This window comes from Enhydra lutris, unplaced genomic scaffold (assembly GCF_002288905.1).
Source record: "Enhydra lutris kenyoni isolate GAN:26980312 unplaced genomic scaffold, ASM228890v2 scaffoldscaffold16, whole genome shotgun sequence".
In the NCBI taxonomy this organism is placed as follows: domain Eukaryota; kingdom Metazoa; phylum Chordata; class Mammalia; order Carnivora; family Mustelidae; genus Enhydra; species Enhydra lutris.
The window spans coordinates 34,421,292-34,442,571 of NW_019154100.1; the positions used below are offsets into that span (position 1 = coordinate 34,421,292).

At 35.5% G+C, this 21,280-nt stretch overlaps 1 protein-coding gene across 5 annotated transcripts in view; it reads left to right on the forward strand.

The window, feature by feature from the left end:
- The window catches only part of LOC111147230 (septin 7), a 109,058-nt gene that overhangs the window by 61,461 nt on the left and 26,317 nt on the right, over positions 1–21,280 (forward strand). For all 5 annotated transcript variants that reach the window (XM_022503142.1, XM_022503138.1, XM_022503139.1 and 2 more), the window contains exons 4-7: positions 2,675–2,781; positions 14,513–14,613; positions 15,554–15,688; positions 20,719–20,836. In XM_022503142.1, coding sequence (XP_022358850.1) covers positions 2,675–2,781; positions 14,513–14,613; positions 15,554–15,688; positions 20,719–20,836 — 461 coding nt within the window. The remainder of the gene's footprint in view (positions 1–2,674; positions 2,782–14,512; positions 14,614–15,553; positions 15,689–20,718; positions 20,837–21,280) is intronic.

Here is a 21,280-nt window from a genome sequence, read left to right on the forward strand (position 1 = left end):
AAGAATGCTTTTAAAATTATAAAAAATTAAGTCAGTGAAGGAAATTTAGAGCACACAGAAATGTGGAAAGCTAAGAAAAAAAAAATCTTATCTCCAATTCTACTCTGTAGTAACCACTATTAACATTTTGATGTGTTGCCTTTCAGGCTTTTTTCCCCCTTTGTCATGTCATGCCTTTCATTTTACCCTGCTTTCTCTTGTTCTTCTACCCTGTACCACCAAAAAAAAATTGTTTTTAAAGTTAATTAAAATAAGGTCTCTAAACATACTTTTAGTCAGTGCAGTATTAATTTTTGAATTTAGTATACTTTTACACTGGACAGCCCAAAATATTTTTACAGGTATGCAAATTTTTCATTTATGCTTCTAAATGAAAATATTATAGATATTTTTCTTCTCTTTTTTTGTTTTAAATAAAACACAAGTCAAATTTATTAGAGTTGTCCAAGTCAGCAATGGTGATCTTCTCACTCATCTTGCCATTCCTGGACCCAAAGCGCTCTATGGCTTCCACAGTATTCATACCCTTTTTCACCTTGTCAAAGACTACGTGCTAACCATTCAGCCACTTGGTGTTGGCAGTGTGGATGAAAAACTGGGAAGTGTTTGTGTTGGTTCCAGCATTTGCCGTGGACAAGACACTAGATCCTGTGCTTTAGGATGAAATTCTCATCATCAGATTTCTCCCTATAGATGGACTTCCTGCCAGTGCCATATGGCATGTGAAGTCACCACCCTGGCACATAAACCCTGAAATAATCTGCGAAAGCAGGAACCTTTAGAACCAAGTCCTTTCTCTCCAGTGCTCAGGCCATGAAAGTTCTTGTTGTGTTTGTGTATGTGTATGTGTGTGTAATTCTTCCTCTTCTTATTTTTATTATATTAGTCACCAGACAGTACATTATTAGTTCTTAATGCTGTGTTCCAAGATTCATTGTCTAATGTCTTTGGAACTTCGTTTGCAAACAGCCTGGAGGAGATGCAGCCCATAGCAATGTTGAAAAACATGGTGGGGTTGACTGTGGCTAGATTGTGGGTGGCAATAGGACAGTGGCGTCTGTAAGGCCTAGATATTTCTGATTATCCCCCACAGGCTTGGGTTTTATTCTAGTCTTTACTCCTTTATTCAGTATATAAGAGTTGAGAAAGAAGTAGGTATCAAAAATCTGTATTTTCCTTGGTCTTAGAAATTTCTGGAATTTTTACGTTCAGAAAAAAATGACATCCCCTCATTCAAAGGGGTAAGCCCTGACAACCTAGTATAGATCTTAACTTTCTTGGGAGCCAGTATAAAAAGAAAGAACTTAACCTGGACAGAAATAGTAATGCTAATATTGTGATATCAGTTATTTAGGCTATAGGTGTCTTTTTTTTTTTTTAAGATTATTTATTTATTTGACAGATAGAGATCACAGGTAGGCAGAGAGGCAGGCAGAGAGAGAGAGGAGGAAGCAGGCTCCCTGCCGTGCAGAGAGCCCGATGCGGGGCTCGATCCCAGGACCCTGGGATCATGACCTGAGCCAAAGGCAGAAGCTTTAACCCACTGAGCCACCCAGGCACCCCTATAGGTGTCTTTTAAACCAGCCGAACTATTAACAATAACTAGATTCTTTAATTGTGCTATGTTAATTGATAATTGCAGTTTGATTTTTAATTTATTTAGCCTTGTATTATGTATATCTCGAAGCTATTTATATTTTGGTAAAAATTATATTTATATATAATTTATATATTATATGTTGTATTAAACTTGACATATAAAGTTAAAGAAGAGTATGTGAATCTGAGCAGAAATTGTGTTTTGCCTTCTTCCATTCCTACATCTTACCTCAGTCAGGAGCACTCTAAAAAGTAATTACCTATGATTTTTTTGGGATTTGGTTTATGGAAAGATACCCTTTATAATTAAGGTGATGGATACATGGGTGAATAAATTGGAAGTACTTTTTTTGTGATTCAGTTTTATACTGAGATGCATTTTGATTAATTTTTCTTTTATCAGCAGATTTCTGCTTTTTATAGTATGATTTCTTTTTTGGGGGGTCATTCATTAATTACTGCCTATAATAAATGTCTATACCTAATTTTTTTTTATGTTTTATTTCACTGAAGTAGCAATTATATAATCCAAACTTGGGTGCTTCTTTCATAACAAACTTTGGTCTCTAGGAATACATTACTATTAAAAATGGAGACTATTATATTAGATGCATTACTTTTTTTTTTTTAAGATTTTATTTATTTATTTGACAGACAGAGATCACAAGTAGGCAGAGAGGCAGGCAGAGAGAGAGGGGGAAGCAGGCTCCCTGCTGAGCAGAGAACCCGACGTGGGACTCGATCCCAGGACTCTGGGATCATGACCTGAGCTGAAGGCAGAAGCTTTAACCCACTGAGCCACCCAGGCGCCCCTAGATGCATTACTTTTAAAGGGCACAAATTGTAGGATTACAAAGCTAAAAAGATTCCTTGAAAGCATGACTCTAATTTTATAAGAAAATGAGGACAAAGAACTTATTCTAACAGGGAGTCTTTATAGTAGGTTTTCTAATGTCACTTCTTTGTTCCATCAAGAATTACTTATATAAAGCAAGTTTTGTTACAGTAATGGTTGAATATTTAAGGTTGATAAAGTGGCCAACTTTAACAAATTTTCCTCCCCCTTTTCTTTTAGGTGAATCTGGACTCGGGAAGTCAACATTAATCAACTCATTATTCCTCACAGATTTGTATTCTCCAGAGTATCCAGGTCCATCCCATAGAATAAAAAAGACAGTACAGGTATGTACATTTGTATTGTTCATTGATGATAATCTGGGGTAATGTTAACACACACAAAATACATGCTATAACTTTTATTATGCTTCCCTAGAGGTAGGTTTTATATTTGGCCTCATCCAATGTAAAATGGTAAACCTGATTGATGATTAGAAAGAGAAGGTGAATTTAGAGGAATTATGCTTGGCTAGAACCTTCTACTAAATTTGTCCCTAGGACCCTCCTATAGATTATACTGTGAAGTACTAAATAATACCCCTAGAGTTAGGCTGTCCAACTTGGTAGCTACTTGCCATATTTAGCTATTAAATTTGAGTAAGTTGAAAGCAAATAAAATTTAAAGTTTGGTTTCTCAGTTACACCAGTCATATTTCAAGTGCTCCTTAGACATACTACCCATACAAGGGTAGTATGGCTGTATTTGGGTAGTATAGATGTATTTCCACTATTGGAGAATGTGCTAATGGGTAGTGTAGAAAAAGCTTGATTTGCAGAAAAGCCATTATTACTTAAATACAGTGTTTTGTATTACTCAGTGGCATAGTCCTATGTGATAGATGAATGGCAATTGAAATTTTAAGGCTCCCAAGCTATGTGTAGTCTAATTAAGTAGTTCTCAGCCTTTAATGTGTGTTTAGATCAACTTGTTAAATTTAGTTCCTGTTTTAGGTTAATTTAGTCTGAGATGGGTTGAAATTCTGCATTTCTAAAAATTTTAGGTGATATTGATGCTGCTGACCGTTAGATCACACTTCATATGACAGAGAGAGAGGAAGGGAAGCAGGCTCCCTGCCGAGCAGAGAGCCTGACGCGGGACTCGATCCCAGGACCCCGAGATCATGACCCGAGCTGAAGGCAGTGGCTTAACCCACTGACCCACCCAGGCGCCCTGTATATATATATTTTAAAAGATTTTATTTATTTATTTGGCAGAGATCACAAGTAGGCAGAGGAGCAGGCAGAGAGAGAGGGGGAAGGAGGCTCCCTGCTGAGCAGAGAGCCTGATGCGGGGCTCAATCCCAGGACCCTGAGATCATGACCTGAGCCAAAGGCAGAGGCTTTAACCCACTGAGCCACCCAGGCGCCCCTAGTGTTGTATATTTTAACCCTAAACAAGAAGAGGAAATTCTAATTTTTTAATTTAGGTATTTAAATTCAAGATAAGTAAACTATGTATGTAGAAATATTAAAGAAACGGCACAGTACAGATCCTAAGTTCAAGAATATTTAGTCTAAGGGCACCTGGGTGACCCAGTTGGTTAAGCATCTACCTTCAGCTCAGGTCATGATCCCGGAGTCCCAGGATAAAGCCCTGCATTGGACTCCCTGCTCAGTGGGAAGTCTGCTTCTCCCTTGGCCCTTCATCCCACTCATGCTCTGTCTTTCAAATAAATAAATAAAATCTTTAAAAAAAAAAAAAAAGAATATTTATTCTAAAATACATTAGATCTTAGTGGTCATGTACTTGCCAGTAGTGTTCTTGGTAATTACTGCTGAGTCCTCTTTGTAGCTCTGGCATATGGTGTTAATGCCAGGCTTGCATTAGTAAGTCATTAGTATCTTCCAGGTACTATTCTAAGCAGTTCATGTGCATTAACTTATTTAATTCTTAACAACAACTTTATGAGGTAAGTGGTATTATTACCGCCATTTTACATAGGTGGAAACTGAGGTAGGGACATGGTCATATCCCTGAGATCACATAGTTAAGAGTGACAGAACTGGGGCACCTGGGTGGCTCAGTTGGTTAAGCAACTGTCTTCAGCTCAGGTCATGATCCCGGGGTCCTGGAATCGACTCCCATATGGGGCTCCCTGCTCAGTGGGGAGTCTGCTTCTCCCTCTAACCCTCTCACGTCTTGTGCTCTCTCTCTCTCTCTCTCAAATGAATGAATAAATAAATAAATAAATAAATAATCTTTAAAAAAAAAAAGTGACAGAACTGGATACAAATCTAAGCAGTCTGGTTTGGTGTGTATTCTGTCAAATTATGCTGTCTCTATACTGTTAATATTTAATACATGCTAGTTTCATAGGTTAACCAGTTCTTAATAGGTGGATTAGCTTTCCTTTACTACAATCTCCCTATTTAATAATGTTTCATCCAACAGCTTTTTGGTTTTCTTTCTTTTTTTAAACCTTTTCCTTTAAAAATCTTATATAGAGAGAGTTTCCCAACTAGGCAGTTTAGACAAAATGAAGACAAAATGATTTGATCAGTGAAGTCATGTGAAAATTGTTAAAATAACATAAAAAATGCCTCTATGGGGGCGCCTGAATGGCTCAGTCGTTAAGCGTCTGCCTCTGGTCAAGTCATGATCCCAGGGTCCTGGGATCGAGCTCTACATCGGCTTTGGGCTCCCTGCTTGGCAGGAAGCCTGCTTCTCCCTCTTCCACTCCGGCTACTTGTGTTCCCTCTTGCTGTGTCTCTCTCACTCTCTCTCTCTATCAAATGAATGAATAAATAAAATCTTTTTTTTTTTTTAAATGCCTCTGTAAGCAGTAAGGGGCCGATCATCTGACTCTAGCTAGTAAGGGATAGTTTCAGGAAGGGATTTTTTGTTTGTTTGTTTGTTTGTTTTGCTTTTTAAATCTCAAATAGTACATACATGATGTTTGCTGTTGCTTGTTAGATTTAAATTTGCAGTCTGGACTCAAGGGTAAGGACTTCCCTTTAAATACTAAGCTTGAAATTCCAATTAACTACTGCTGGGTGGATGATGGAAGCCAGTTAACTCATGAAGATTTTGTACCTTACCATGTTTTATTTTACTTTGCTTAATGAAGACAAAAGAACAATACTCAAGCTTTCTTGGTTCATCCATGCAGTGGTTTTTTTTTTTTTTTAAACCAGTGTCTGAACACATGAAAGTACCAGTGCTTGCAATTTCAGGAATTTGACATAAAGAAATCGAGTCTTTTATACTCTGTAGCAAAATATTTGCTCAAATAATGAGAGATTGCTTGTAATGTAGTTACAACTGTGTGTATCCTGTCATGGTCTACATATTGTAAAAAGGATATTAAATAGAATTCATTATCATATTGTCATCAACGATTCTCCATATTGTGAGACTGAATATTTTCCTGTCTTCTCAATTTTATACAGTGTGCATGCTTTTATAATTTTGCCTTTCAGAAAAGAAATATGAATACCAAAAGATAAGTATTTACAAGGAATAAGATTCATATTAAGAATTGGTTCTAGGTCAATTCAACAAAAATATGTCCCCTAAAAGTCATTATGCCAAAAATAAATTTGCCAAACAAATTTATTAAAAATACTGATAGAGTATATGGTACTGTCTACCCTAAACCAGTTGCTCAGACCAAAAAACTTGGAGCCATCCTTAACTCCTTTTTTCTCTTTCAATCCACATGTAGCCATCAACAAATCCTGTTATCTCTACTTTCACAGTATATCCAGAATTCTTTCTTATACCTCTCATATGTAGGGTTCCATCATCTCTCTGCCTAGATTATTAGAATAACCTCCTAATTCACCTCTCTGACATGATCCTTGGCCACCATCTCAATCTTTTTTTAACAAAGCAGTGAGAGTCTTCTTTCATAGTCTCAGATTAAGACCAGAGTCAGCTTTTTAAAAAGTTTTATTGATCTATTTCTATTTTTTTTTGAGCAAAATTTTCTTAATATAATTTTTAAATGAATATTAGCTTTATACTAAAAGGGCACAGATTTTAGCATAAAGCTTGATGAACTTTTGTATACATGTTCATATATTTAGGTAATTACCACCCAGATTAAGATAATGTACATTTCTAGCACCCTGGCAAGTTTCCTTTTGCCTCCCCTCAGTCAGTATTACACCCAACTCCAGATATAAATAGCTTTCTGACTTCTGTCTCAATAGATTAATTTTGTCTTTCTTGAACTTCATTTAGATATATACTCTTTTGTGTCTGATTTCTTTCACTGAAGATTATATCTGTGGTATTTGTACTGTATAGTTATAGTCCTTTTTCATTGTTGTATAATATTCCAGTATATGATTATATCATAAATTATATTCTGTTGTAGATAAGCATTTAGGCTTTCAATTTTTAACAATATGAATATTTTTATACATTCTTTTGGTGGATCTGAACACTTGTTTCTGTTGTACGTCTGTGACACATTAAGTAAAAGGTATTTTATTGTTTCAGTTAATTTTCTTTGATTCTTAGGTTGAACATGTCTTTTATACTCATTAACTATTCAGATTTCATTGAAGTGTTTTGATCATTTTAATGTTTTCTGTCTTTTTCTCTTTGATTTGGAAAAGTTCTTTGTCTAGATAATTGTCCCTTACATTTCAGACACTGAAGATACTTTCTCTTAGGCTAGCATCTGTTAAGGAATATGGAAGAGGCTCTCAGGATTGTTTTTACATTTACTTGTCTCCCAAATAATCCTGTCTAACTCACTTAACCTTCTTTTAAGGTAACATTTCAATAGTGTTCTTTTCTATTGTGAATATCTTCCCAAGTCTCCCTTTTTTGAAAACAAAGGAGTAATTAGGGCTTGACAGTATCTGTACTAAGATTTTTATGACAAAGGCCTGTGTATCACTCTTAAATCTCCTCTTTTTACCAAAAGTTAAGACCTATAACATCTGAGAACTGGGTTGATAATGACTAGAATCCCAGAGAAGTACTCTGGATGGTATTCCTTCATATACTGGAAACAAGTTGAAGATCCTTTGTACTCTCTTCCTCACTTATCCAGGAGAGAACATAACATGTTCTGAGTCATTCCATTTATTTAGAGAATAGAGGGTAGTTTTCTTTCACAGTTGACTGGCTCTTCACCAAGCTCAGTAATCTAGCAGATAATCTCCTCTTGGAAGCTCATAAGTTCTTTGTGGAGGGTGGTCAGAAGTATTACATCTCAGCCCAGACATAGCAGACCAGGAGAAACATAAAATCCTGAGTTTCAAAAGGCATATGTCTGCAGTTTCTCACCTGAAGGCTTTCTGGAACACTTCCAACTGTCAAAAAAAAAAAAAAAAAGAAAAAAAAAAAGTAAAGAAAAGAAAAATGCTGTGATGTAGCAAGGTAGGGAGTGAGATTTTAATAAAGACTGTGATCTCATAATCTCCTCCCTGAGCATTATTTATTTATAGAAGACTGGTATCATAAGAAATTCTTCCACATTTGCAGTCTTGGAAGGAAAGAAAAGGTGTCTACACTGAATAGAGAGATGGTTCTGAACTTCTCATATATCAGTGGTTCTGATTTGAATGGAATTTTCAGTATTAAATAGAAATCCTTTGTGATTAATTCCCAGTGTCCTGTCTTGGGCCTCAGGACTCAAAATGTGAGCCAACACTCTAGTCCTAGAGTTCTTGGTACTAGTGGTTCTCACACGTGAGTGTACATCAGTCACTTGGAAGGCCTGCTAAAACAGATTGCTGAGTCCACCTCCCCTCAGAGTTTGCTGTTTAATGGGTTTGAAGCAGGGCCCAAAGAATTCATGTTTCTACCAAGTTCACAGACTGTGCATCTGCCAGTCAGGATACATTTTGAGAACTACTGCTTTGCAGTGTTTCTAGCCTGATGCAAACTGGTTTTATCCTGTCTCTCTGGGAAGAAGTTAGAGAGGGTACTGTTTATCCTTCATTCTTTCAGAATATTTCACATTGAATGAAATAGTACCTTTAACTTCTGTTTTTATTCATGTATTTTTTAATAGACTCATTAAAATGAAGTGATAGAAAGCATTGAATATTTGTTCCACTCTCAAAAACAGATCTTCAGATTAACAAAGTTTTAAGAAAAATATTATATACAGTGTTGTGTATATAGTAGCAAATTTTATAATTTTGTTATATTTGAAAATTTTTGAATCCTATTTCAAGTCTGTGAAAGGTTGCCAACTGTCTCCAAGGGAAAGACTGTCCTTTATTCTGAGACTAAATTGCTTCAGTTTCTTCTGTGAAATCAGAGTGTTAGATTTTTTTTTTTTTAAGATATTAGAGAGAGAGTGTGTGAGAATGGGAGTGGGGGAGAGACAAAGGAAGAGGGAGAGAAAGAATCTCCAGCAGACTCCCTGCTGAGCACAGAGCCCAGTGTGGGGCTTGATCTCAGGACCCCGAAATCATGACCTGAGCTGAAATCAAGAGTCACACACTCAACCAGCTGAGCCACGCAGGCACCCCAAGAGTGTTAGTTTTTTTCTTTTTTTTCCCTTTTTTTTATTTATTTATTTATTTATTTATTTTTAAAGATTTTATTTATTTGACAGACAGAGATCACAAGTAGGCAGAGAGGCAGGCAGAGAGAGGGGAAGGGAAGCAGGCTCCCTGCTGAGCAGAGAGCCCAATGTGGGACTCCATCCCAGGACCCTGGGATCATGACCTGACCTGAAAGCAGAGGCTTTAACCCACTGAGCCACCCAGGCTCCCCTTTTTCTTTTTTTTAAAGTTCTTAGTTTGCAACCTTATATTGGTCCCCTTTAAAACTTTTTTTCTTGGTTTATGAAGTCCTTCAAATCACTATTACAGATTAAATGGGTATAGAAATTTTGGAGGTGAGGAAAGGTGAAAGCAAAGAATCCTATCCCTAAGATAACGTTTTATAGAATCCTTGAGACCTTTTTGTAAAGCCCAGTTAGGAAGCTCTCTTGTTGATATTGGTCCAATATTGATAGTTTTTTGAGCTATTCATAGAACAGACATTTAAATGCTTATTTTTTTAAATTTTTATTTATTTATTTGACAGAGATCACAAGTAGGCAGAGAGGTGGGCAGAGAGACAGAGGGGGAAGCGATGTGGGACTCGATCCCAGAATCCTGGGATCATGATCTGAGCCGAAAGCAGAGACTTTAACCCACTGAGCCACCCAGGCACCCCTGAATGCTTATCTTGTGCCAGGTTTTGGGGCTACAGTGATGATAGACATAATCAAAGTTCTTTTTTTTTTTTTAAGATTTTATTTATTTATTTGACAGACAGAGATCACAAGTAGGCAGAGAGGCAGGCAAAGAGAGAGAAAGGAGGAAGCAGGCTCCCTGCTGAGCAGAGAGCCCGATGTGGGGCTCAATCCCAGGACCCTGGGATCATGACCTGAGCCGAAGGCAGAGGCTTTAACCCACTGAGCCACCCAGGTGCCCCCATAATCAAAGTTCTTAAGCTAGTCACATGAAGGATATAGCAAACAAATATGATTTAGTGAGAATGTGCTGCTGTAAGGTGCTATAGATTACCTTGGCAGATTTTAGTGTAGTAGGAATGAAGGGCAATATGGCACTGGTTGGGAAGTGAATAGTAAATGAGGCACGGATGATGGGATGGCTATGAAGGAAGGGATGAAAGTGAATACCTAGAGGTTGAGTGTAGGGTACTGAGGCAGTCATTTGGTTTTTGTTTCCAAAAAAGACCTAAGAATGTTTATATCCTATGGGGAATTAATCCCTGAAGAGACAAGAGGTTGAAAATAAAGGATAAATAGTCTAAACACTTGTTAATATGACTCCAATATGGAATAATCAGATTCCTGGTATAGATTAAGAAATTAGCCTTAGGAAGAAAGGGATCTATTCCACTGAACAGAAGGAAAGACTGTTGCTTCAGACAAATTGGGGATGCTCTTATCTTCATGTAGAGATGAGGTACTTTGCTGAGGATGGACAGAAATAGGGTAGAGAAGACCCATACTGAGAAATGAGAGTGGCATGAGACTAAGGAGCACATAGAAGGATTATTGGATAGCAGGGAAATTCCTGTCAAATCGAAGTTCATGAATTTTGTCGATCAGAAAGATATCTGAGCTTGAAAAGGAGAAGGAAATAAAGGGTTTAGGAGGGGGCTCACTAATGAAAATGAAAGGGACGAGTTGCTTAAGATCTCAGTGTAAGGAGTCAGGGGAAGTTAGGGGTAGTGATTTAGTGTGTGTGTGTATGTGCGTGTGTGCACACATGTGCGTGCTTAGAGATTTATTTGAGAGAGAGAGCAAGAGCTGGGTGGGGGGCAGGGGAAGAGGGAGAGGGAGAGGGAGAGAAGGGATCTCAAGCAGGCTCCACGCTGAGCACAAACCACAGTGTGGGGCTCCCATCTCATGACCCTAAGATCATGACCTGAGGTGCCCCTAGAATTCAAATCTCTGGAACAACTTTCTTTTTTTCTTTTTTTAAGGTTTTATTTATTTACTTGTCAGAGAGAGAGCATGAGCAGGGGGAAGGGCAGAAGGAGAAGCAGGCTCCTTGCTGAGCAAGGAGCTGGATGTGGAACTTGATCCCAAGACCTTGGGATCCTGACCGGAGCCGAAGGCAGACTCTGAACTGGCTGAGCCATCCAGGCATCCCTGGATCTGCTTTCTTAATAAACTAGGTCAGGGGCTTGATGAGAAGGAAATAATCTTTAGGCATAAGTATTGTACTTTTGGTCATTGCCTCTTAGTTTCTTGTGGAACATAATGAAGTATTTAAGTATTTATCTTATATATCTTATCTTTATCTTAAATATCTATCTAATTTATTTATCAGGCATTAAATAATCAAAGTAGATAGTTTTTGTGTTTGAGCTAAGTGAAATATCTCAGGCTATTTAAGTCTCTGTTGTCCCAAGTCCCTGCAGAACTTTGGCTGTAATGCCACCTCCTGAACAAGTTTGGGTAGAGAGGTAAGCTCCTGGCAGAAAATTTTAACCCTCTCTATGAAATTTAATATAGTTAATTAAGTAACACTTTCTACTTAACAAATAGCTCTTTTATAACATTATGTTATAAAACTTTTAACGGTCTTTTGAAAATGAAAGAAATGAAGTTATGGAAACACTGAATGTTTAATTTTTTTTTTTTCTCAGATTGAAAATTGGAACAATATTAGAAAAAAGAGTGCCTTGGATTTCTGGAAAGTAGGAGTCCAAATGAGGCCTCTGTAAATTAATTATACATAAACAATGTAATGGGCTTTAGTTTTATTTTTCAGAGAGAAACACATAATTGAAAATACCGTTGATTCATTCCTTCAGTATTAAATTATGCATTTAATCTTAGAGGATTTTGAGTGATGCCATAAAATATGCTGATGTGACCTGCTTAAGTAAAGTGCATGGGAAAGTAGCCATTTGGAATAGATTTCTTAAGAAGAGTTTGAAATTCCTGGACTTGAACTAATTTGTTTTCCATGGATCCCATGAGGATACTTGCAAAACCAGATGATAGGATACAGTTGGATCCTGTGAATGGCACTAGTTTACAGTTAAGTTTTCTGGATATCTTCCATATGTTGCCTTCTTCTTTCTGTTTTACCATATATGGATACATAGAAATTCATAGACCTGAAAAGACCTTTTATAAACAGACTCTTTGAAGTATTTAAAATACAGATCTTAATTTTTTTTATATCAGTAAACAATTAAGTTAAACTGATTATAAAAACAAGGAAACAAGGATCTTAAAATTTAAGCTGGTATGGTGTGTGATTAGTATACAACCTATTATTGAAGATAGAAATGGGCTTTACTTACTAATAAGAGAACCAGAAATGGTTTGGAGTAAAATTGGGAGATGAGTCATGTAGAACAATTATATTTTGCATCAGTTTCTAATATACAGTGCTTTGTCATTTAAAAGAATTATTAGGAAAGGGATGGTATGATTACTTTGGATATTTCTGCTTCAGTGCCAGTTACCATAAATGAATAAGCTGTTTTTATGGAAGGAGATGGAAGCAAATTCAAGGTATATTGAGATGTTGGAAATTGTCCATTTTTTAAATTGATAGATAATGACAAATAATTCGATTGTCCTTTGACTAGAGGACAACCATATATATAAAATACGAACTTTGTAAATCACGTGGCATAATATCACTTTTTTAAAAAAAGTTTTGAAAATCTAACACTGGTAAGTCTGATTATTTCCTCATTTTACCTTTCTCATGTTGTGAGAGTAAACGGGTATCAGACTAGCTGTATTATCTTAGCTATGTGGTGTGAAACAGTGGTCTTCTAAGTAATACACATCTATTGTTGATACTGAAAATGGCCAGAAAATATTAAGAACCCTATTTATTGATGTTTATTTTTTTAACCTACAGAGAATTAATACTGTGTTAATACTTATTAACAGATTGCCAATTATGTATATTTGGTAGATATAAATAAATATATTTGGAATGTGCAAAATTTCCACTGGTATTTCACACTAGGACTAAAACAGTATAAAGACCACTGGTCTAAAAGATAAGACCTTTGCCTTTTATTTGTCTAAAAGATTAGAAGCCCTTCCATGGGCATACACGTCCAAATCTTAGGCAGTGTTTTCAATTTTAACAAGATTTTTTTTATATTTTTTTTTAACAACTGTTGGCTGACATAGACCTATACTGTCCAATTCAGTGTCACCAGGCCATATGTGTCTATTTAAATTTAAGTTGATTCAAATTAAATAGTTAGTTCAGCTTATTAGTTGCTCTGGTTACATTTCAAGGGCTAAGTAGCCGCATGGCAAGCATCTACTGTATTGGATAGTGCAGATACAAAACATTTGCATCATCTCAGAAACTGTTCAACATTATGTTGGACAGTGTTGCTGCAGACTTTCTTGCTCAGCAGTCTTAATTCCTCAGTCTCTTTATGCATCACCTAGCCTCTGTAAAAAATGCCCAAGGAAAATGGAAATTACATCATATTTGTAATACCAAAATATATTTGTAATACCAAAAGGTACACTCAACCTAGAAATTAGTCACTTTTCCTTTCCAAAACATAAATAGTTGAAGTTGCTTTTCACATGATGATATTTTTCCCTTAAGTCTTATGGTACTTAAGTCATACCATCTTTTGGCAATTAACACTAAACATTTGTGTCTAATTCTTTGCTCTTAAATTAACCGGTCAGTATATGAAGAGCCTCTAGTCTTAGTTAGCCCTTGATATAAATGTACATTGAATGAAAGCTTGTGTTTTTCTGGGGCAATTATTCCCTTTTTCTCTTTGAATCAGTGTTTACTTTAGCAGGAGCATATGCCCAAAATGAATGAGTTGTATGTTCTGACATACATAGCTCAGGGTTACCGAAAATCTTTAGATTGCTCTTGGCATTGTTTAAGTCCAATACCCTTTCTCAAATAGAATATTTTCACAAATTGTAAAGAGAACTAAAGATTTTAGTCAGAGTTAGTAGGATTTTTTTTTTTCAGTGCCTGCACTTTTGCTGATTGCCTCTGTCAAATGTGTAGTATAATATTTGAGAAAAGAATTGGATCTTAACTATATCATAAACACAAGTGTAAATAATTATGGCTATGCTGAAAAAGATTTGGGAATGGTAGTAAGTTAACTTGAGTAATTGATTTGAACCAAACTAGGTGGAGGTAATCCAGGAAAACATTTATTGTAAATGGTACATTAGTTGTACTTGTTTGGTTAATTGCATTTGATTTCTATGAGTTACCAAATCATTCAAGCACATTGTTTATATTATTAGATATGCGTTTATATTATATGAGTATTATATGGCTTTAGTGACTATTACTATTTTCTCAGTTCCTGTTTTTCTTCTTTATGTCAGTTATAAACCATAAACCCGCTGTTTATATATGCCTTTCTTTCAAGTACCCAGGACTTCTAATATCCATAGTAATTGATTCTAAAGAGAATATGGGGGTGGGTTTTTGTTTGTAAAAATTTCCAGTTGGTTTTGATTAATGCTCATCCGCTGCCTCTTACTTTGTAGGAAACCACGGGTGTAATGTGTGGTATTAATACCTGTACCAATGACTCTTACAGGTGGAACAATCCAAAGTTTTAATCAAAGAAGGTGGTGTTCAGTTGCTGCTCACAATAGTTGATACCCCAGGATTTGGAGATGCAGTGGATAATAGTAATTGGTAAGAAGGATTATCATCACTGCTTACACTGCGTTTGGGGTATGGGTGGTTAGAGTTTTTCTGCTTAAGATTTTTAAACTTCTCATTTTAACAAAAGTTATTGAACTTTTAAGGCTATGACTTGAGTTCTTATACTAACTTGGCCACTTACTTGAAAATGTTGCTTATTTTTTCTGAACTGATTTCTATAAAATAGAGATAATATCTATCAAAGAATTATTTTGGAGGCAAAATCCAAAACAACATAGAAACAAGAATTCTCATTATTATAAGGAAGCTAAAACTTTTCATTTTCTACTATAATTTTATCCACTTACTGTATATATTATTTTCTGTCACATCCTAATTTAAACCTGATTTTAAATATTCAGCTTTTCCAAGTCGTAAGTTTAGAAAACATTCATGACATTCTATTTGGAAATAATACCTTAGTATCTTCTAAACAATATTTAAATTTTTCTTTGAGTACCACATTGTTTTTGAAGTAAATTTCTGTGTCAGCTTTTAAAACACCTAAATAATCATGGACTACTACATCAAAAACTAATGATGTTCTGTATGGTGACTAACATAACATAAAAACAACAACAACAACAACACCGAAATAAGTTCATCATGAGGTTTTTGTATTATTTAATCTTTCCATTTGAAATCTGAAACTCTGTACTTACCAATGCAGATAATATAATTTTGTTGAGCTTTGACTCTATATAATTAATTTTCTTTGATTTGGAAAGTTTAGAAATAATGAATCAAGATTTTTTCAATGTGATTAATATTTGTTTCATAATCAGTATATGTAGAATAATTTGAGATATTTTCCAGTGGTTCGATTGGTTTTGCCTATTTAAAAATAATGATTACTCCACTTTAACAGTCATCAATTGTACATTCATATGTAAATTGAAACTTAATTTTTCGATTTGTCTGGTTTCTCTAGCTGGCAGCCTGTTATTGACTACATTGATAGTAAATTTGAGGACTACCTAAATGCAGAATCTCGAGTGAACAGACGTCAGATGCCTGATAACAGGGTGCAGTGTTGTTTATATTTCATTGCTCCTTCAGGACATGGGTCAGTACCTTGATACTTCTGGTAACTTGCTGTTGCTTATTATTATTGAACTTCGGGTACATATTTTAGTAATCTAGATCTCTGTGGAGCACATTTAACTACACGAGTGGTGAAATCCCAAATTCTTTATAAAAATGAAAAAATTATAAAAAACACTTTTTAAGTCCTAGATAAGCTAATAGTAATTTTACTTCTTAGTTTATACATAAGACTTTTTTACCTGCTTCACTATAATATAGAAAGTGTTTCCATCATGGTTTAATGTCTCAGTGTGGCTAGTTTAGCTTCCTTTTGACCTCTTGCCACAAATTGAACTACCAAATAATGAGAAACAGCTATAACAGCTTAGACATATTCTAAGAAACTCCAGAGATGTTTTTACTGTGAGTCTGATAGAGAAGATTACCAGAAAAGTTAAGTACCTGAGTTCTTATGTGCCGTTTATTTCTTCACTAAATTTCTTTGGCTCTGTTTCACCTTAGCTATCACAATCATATTATTTAAGTTTCATATTATCTGTGCTAACCATCTACTTACTAGGAGTTTAAATGTAAGTATCTAGACATTCATATGAACTGATTATTTTTTTTTTGTTAATATGGCCAGTCTCTATTCCTTTTTTTATTGTTTGTATTTCCTCTGTCATTTGAGTAGGTACATGTGTCACTGTCAACTGCAGATGTTTGTATTTACTCTTCTTCAGTCTTTTTCTTTGGGTAGATGACTCCGCATAATTCAGCTACCTGATGAGTAGAGCTGTGATCTCTCCACCAAAAGGAACCAGAATATTATATAACATCAGACTAAATAGCATCACGCCACCTTAGATTACTGTAGTATAAACCAGTTCCTTCCTAACAGTACCTTTCTCTTCTGTTTTCTGCTGCTTTCTCTACCATTCTCCTAGATAAACTAATGCCCATCATCATTATTATGGTTGAGCAAAAAGTCTTAATTATATAGTTTACCATTTTTGCACTGTCAGATTATGGTGGTGCAAATATTTCTTCTTTTATTTCTAATATTCTTCTGTAGTGCTCTAAGAAGTTTACATGTTTAATGTGCAAGATTGACTCATCTACTTAAAAGGCTCAAAAAAACCAACTCAAAAACAAGACACTGTACATAGCCTTTTATGAGTACCTGCTAGCTTCTTCCTGAATTTATATACTTTTTTTTTTTTTTTTTTAATCATTTTAGGTTAACTTGTTAGGGCTTTTCTTGGAAGCCAACGGAATAAAATCTTAACTGCACTTTAGTCAATAGAAATTTGACGGTTTTTATCCAGTTTTATTATTTTAGATCTTTTGGACTCTCTCCAGTATTTAGTAATTCTCATGAAATCACATTCCTTCCATCCCTAGGGGAAAGTATATTTCTTAAAATTGCATGGGAAATAAGATTTAAAAAAAATTTTTTTTTTAATGATTCAAACGGTGTGTGGTAGCTTTGGGCCATTTCTTATTTGTAATGAGAGACAGGGGTTCAAAATTTTTATTTTCTGAAAACATGCTTTTGAATAGTTTCTCATCTTAACTACTTTGAGGCATGGAACAAAGTTTTGCCCGTTGGTATGTGTTACTGTGGATTAAGTGAAAGAATAAAACATTGAATTTATGTAGAGAGTTCCTGATCTCCTGTTCACTATAGACTGAAATTCTAAGCAGTCTAATAATAGTTGAATCAGGGCCTTTCTATCTTATCTGGGTAGTCCCTAGATTCCCTTTTATGAGGGGTCCTGTTGGAGTAATTACAAATTGGTTCAATATTGTATTTTCAGTGTCCCCCACCTCAACCCACCCAGTGTCATCCGTAAACACAGGACTGATTTATGACTTCAGGAATTGTTGCTTCATTTTCTGTTCAGTGCTTGGTAATAGTTATTAAAATTAAAAACTGACTTGGAACTTGAGTTTTAAAATGGTATACTTACCCTTTTGAATATTGATTGCCATTTAAAAAAATCAGTGCCATTCAGTGAGTTTTGTATAGAAGATTTTTTTCCTTAGAAATATGTGTATGTGTATTTATTATAAATATTTGTCATTTGCCCTGTAGTCATTTTATTTTGCTGTAGGCTTTGAGGTTAAATAGTCTTTTCCCTCTAATGTGGGTTTATCTTCTAGAAATTCTATAAAGGACTTTCCATTGTTTAAAACTAAATTTCTTGGAAAAGATGACCTGAAATAAAACTATAAATGGACAGAGGAAAAATTTCAACCAGAATGTAATCTACATGTGAACTAAATGTTTTCTGCTGTTGACATTTTGTAAGCTTCTGAAATTTGTATTCTAATTTAAAAGGGCAGAAGGGTTTTATTGGGGCTTTTATAAAGGTTTTACCCTTTTTTCCCCCTAAAGTTTAATTTTTAAACTGATTTAAATGTTCTTCGGCCTTGTTTCATATTTAAGAAGTTGACTTTACCCATTACTTTGTCATGGTTGTTTTTTAGTGTCTTTCTCTTTCAAAGTTGAGATAACAAATATTCAGCAAGTCCTGTTTTACTTTTAAGTGTAAAACCTTGTTAACTTTGATTTTAATGTTAGTATTTTATATTAAATGATCTTAAGATGTCTAAAAATATTAGACTGAGTTCTTTTCTGTTACTGGTTTAATGAGGTGGTATTGGGGGTAACTTAAATTTATTGTGAGTATAATCTGGAAAGTGAACTATAAAAATTTACAAATCTGAAATTGACCGGGTCATGGCTTTTATATTTAATGTTGTATGTAATGACTGATGAAAAAAAGCAAAACCTAAATTTTTCAAAGTTGGGTAGGTTCTTTCACCTAGCACTTATGAAGTAAGGGTGCTGTTTATAGATAATACAGTGTTATTCCAGTGACAGTCTCTTTTCGTGGTGTTCCTTATTCTCTGAATGCCAATAACACATTTCAAAGGATTCAGGATAAGGAGAATTAGAATAGGAGGTAGGTATCTTCTCCATACCTGCCTTCCTACTCCATATCCCTATCTTTCTGCCAGTCAGCATCACTACCACTAAGAGATATAGTATTATTTATTATTTGTTAGTAAAAAGGAATACCTCTTTAGTCTCTGGGTCCCCGACCTCCCATTTACTTACATATATGTATGTGTGAGTATATACAGATATATCCACATACACAATGTGTTTATTTAACTATAGTACTCTAAAAGAACTCTTTATTTTATATTAGTAAAATTCGTCATGAGAATAGATCTTTATTCCAGTTGTTTTCAAGGTTTGTAAATTAAAGAATACCAGTTTAGAATGGTATTTCTATGCAAAATACTCCCATCATCTTCACTTATTTTTGTGGAATATTAATTTTTAGCCTATACTACATTCTAGATGTGAAGAATTTCTTTGGTTTTCATTTAGAGTTATTCAAGAACATAAGAAAAATCACAGCAGCTTACTTTTTTAGTCAACAAGTATTTGGGAACAAGTATTTGAGGTGTCAACACTATAATAGCTGTTGGAGATATAGATGAATGAGACAAAGACTTTGCTCTTAAGGATCTGCCAGTGAGAAGATAGGGAAAACAAATACACAATATATGGCAAATTAAGTGTTGTGACCTCTTAGAAGATGCCTAGTGTTAGGTTGGGGAAAGATTCCCAGAGGAAATGAGAATTTAAACGAAGTTCTAAAGGACCAATAGGAATTAGGCAAGCCAAGTAGAAGGGGAATGGGAATGGAGCATGTTTTAGGTAGAGGCAGTAGCCCATGACCTGTCAAAGTATGGTGCTTTCAGGGAATCATGAGAGGTAGCAGAAGATGGTAAAGGATGCTAACAGATGAAGACAGCCAGAAAGGCTATGTCTTCACAGGCCTTGTAGGCCACACTAGCCAAGGAATCTGGCCTTTGGTAAGGTTTTCAGTCAGGAAAATGACTCATTCAGATTTGGATTTTAGAAAGACCTTTCTGACTGCAGTGTGTACGGTTTGGAGGGAAACTGGGTGCATTCTAGTAATTGTCCGTATCAAAGGTCTCAGTGGCCTGAACCAAAGTAATACATTTATTTGTTCAGCAGGTTTTGGGAAATCTTTGGGAGTGAGAATCAGTGGAGGAAGGAACCCTGAGTTTCAGCCTTGAGTAATTGGGTGGATTATAGTACCATCCTCAAAAATAGCACAGAAGAGGAAGGAAAATTTGGGGTTCAGATGAGCTTTTGATTTTGAGGAGCTAAAATTGGATGTCCAAGTAATATTTGCACTGGGTAAACATGACTCTCCAACATAAGAATGAGATCTGGGCAGGATGTGAAGGAAGATTTGAGACTCATAGAGGATGATAGAAGTCATTGTGGTCAATGATAAGCATACAAAATTAGAGTAGAGAGAAAAGACGGCCTAGTCTAGAGCACTCTGAGGAAGGTAACTCTTAAGGGACTAACTTACAGAGAAGATCCTTAGACGTACCCTAAGGGAAGAGCAGCTTATGAGAGAGTAATGTCAAATGCTGCATAATGAGTAAATATAAGAAGTAATGGTAAACACCACAATATCTGTGAGTTGTTGATGTTATTATATTAGCAGCATGACATTATTTGGTGACCTTCTTGAAAGTGTAACAATAAAGTGAAGGCAGCAGCCAGATTGTAATGGGTGAAATTGATAGTGAAGAACAGTCTCTTTTGAGCCTTTTATCTGAGACATAAAGTTGGCAGTAAGAACAGAATGTGGGGCTCAAAGAGGACTCTTATTTTTTATTTAAAGACAAAACAGAGATTTCCCAAATTTTGAGTAGTAAGTATAGAGGCTATTCTAGGAAAGCCTGTTAGGAGATTTTCTGGTTTTTCTAATTCCTCTTTAGGGCCCAAACCCTATGATCAGGGTGTTCAGGGGCTGGAGTCAAAGCCTTCTTAAACATTCCAATGCTTGTTGAGGTCCTGTTCTACCTAACTGTTGCTGACCCAGTACATCTTCAGAGAGTGGTTTTGATAATTAAAGTAGTTCCAGTGTGTTTAATTTAGCACTGGGGTTGTGAATGATCTATTCCCCCAAATTAATCAATTGTATTAAATATTGTATATTTCAGACTTAAACCATTGGATATTGAGTTTATGAAGCGTTTGCATGAAAAAGTGAATATCATTCCACTTATTGCCAAAGCAGACACACTTACTCCAGAGGAGTGCCAACAGTTTAAAAAACAGGTGAGAAAAGGAACTTGAATTCTTGGGTTTCTTATACCACTCATGTAATTTGCAGCTTTTGTATTTTCAGTTTAATGTGTTACAATGTATTTCTCTTGCTACTTTACTGTATGGTCATTTGTACTGTATTAAAAATAACTCTTGAAAATAATCTGCCTTAGTTTTCTCCTCAGAGCTCTTATCCGTTACCAATAGTGCCGTTATCCTTTGTCAATTTAAATAAGACTCTTAGATGTTACTGTTACAACCTCCTCCACCAATCCTCTCCACACCCTTTAGAATTATATTTAATTTGAGAGAGAGAGAGAGATGTGTGCTTGTGCATATGTGGGGGTGGGGGAAGGGGCAGAGGGAGGAGCAGAGGGTCAAGCAGACTCCACATTAAGCGGGGAGCACAAGGAGCTTGATCCCAGGGTGCGTATGAAAATTATCTGGAGAAGTTTT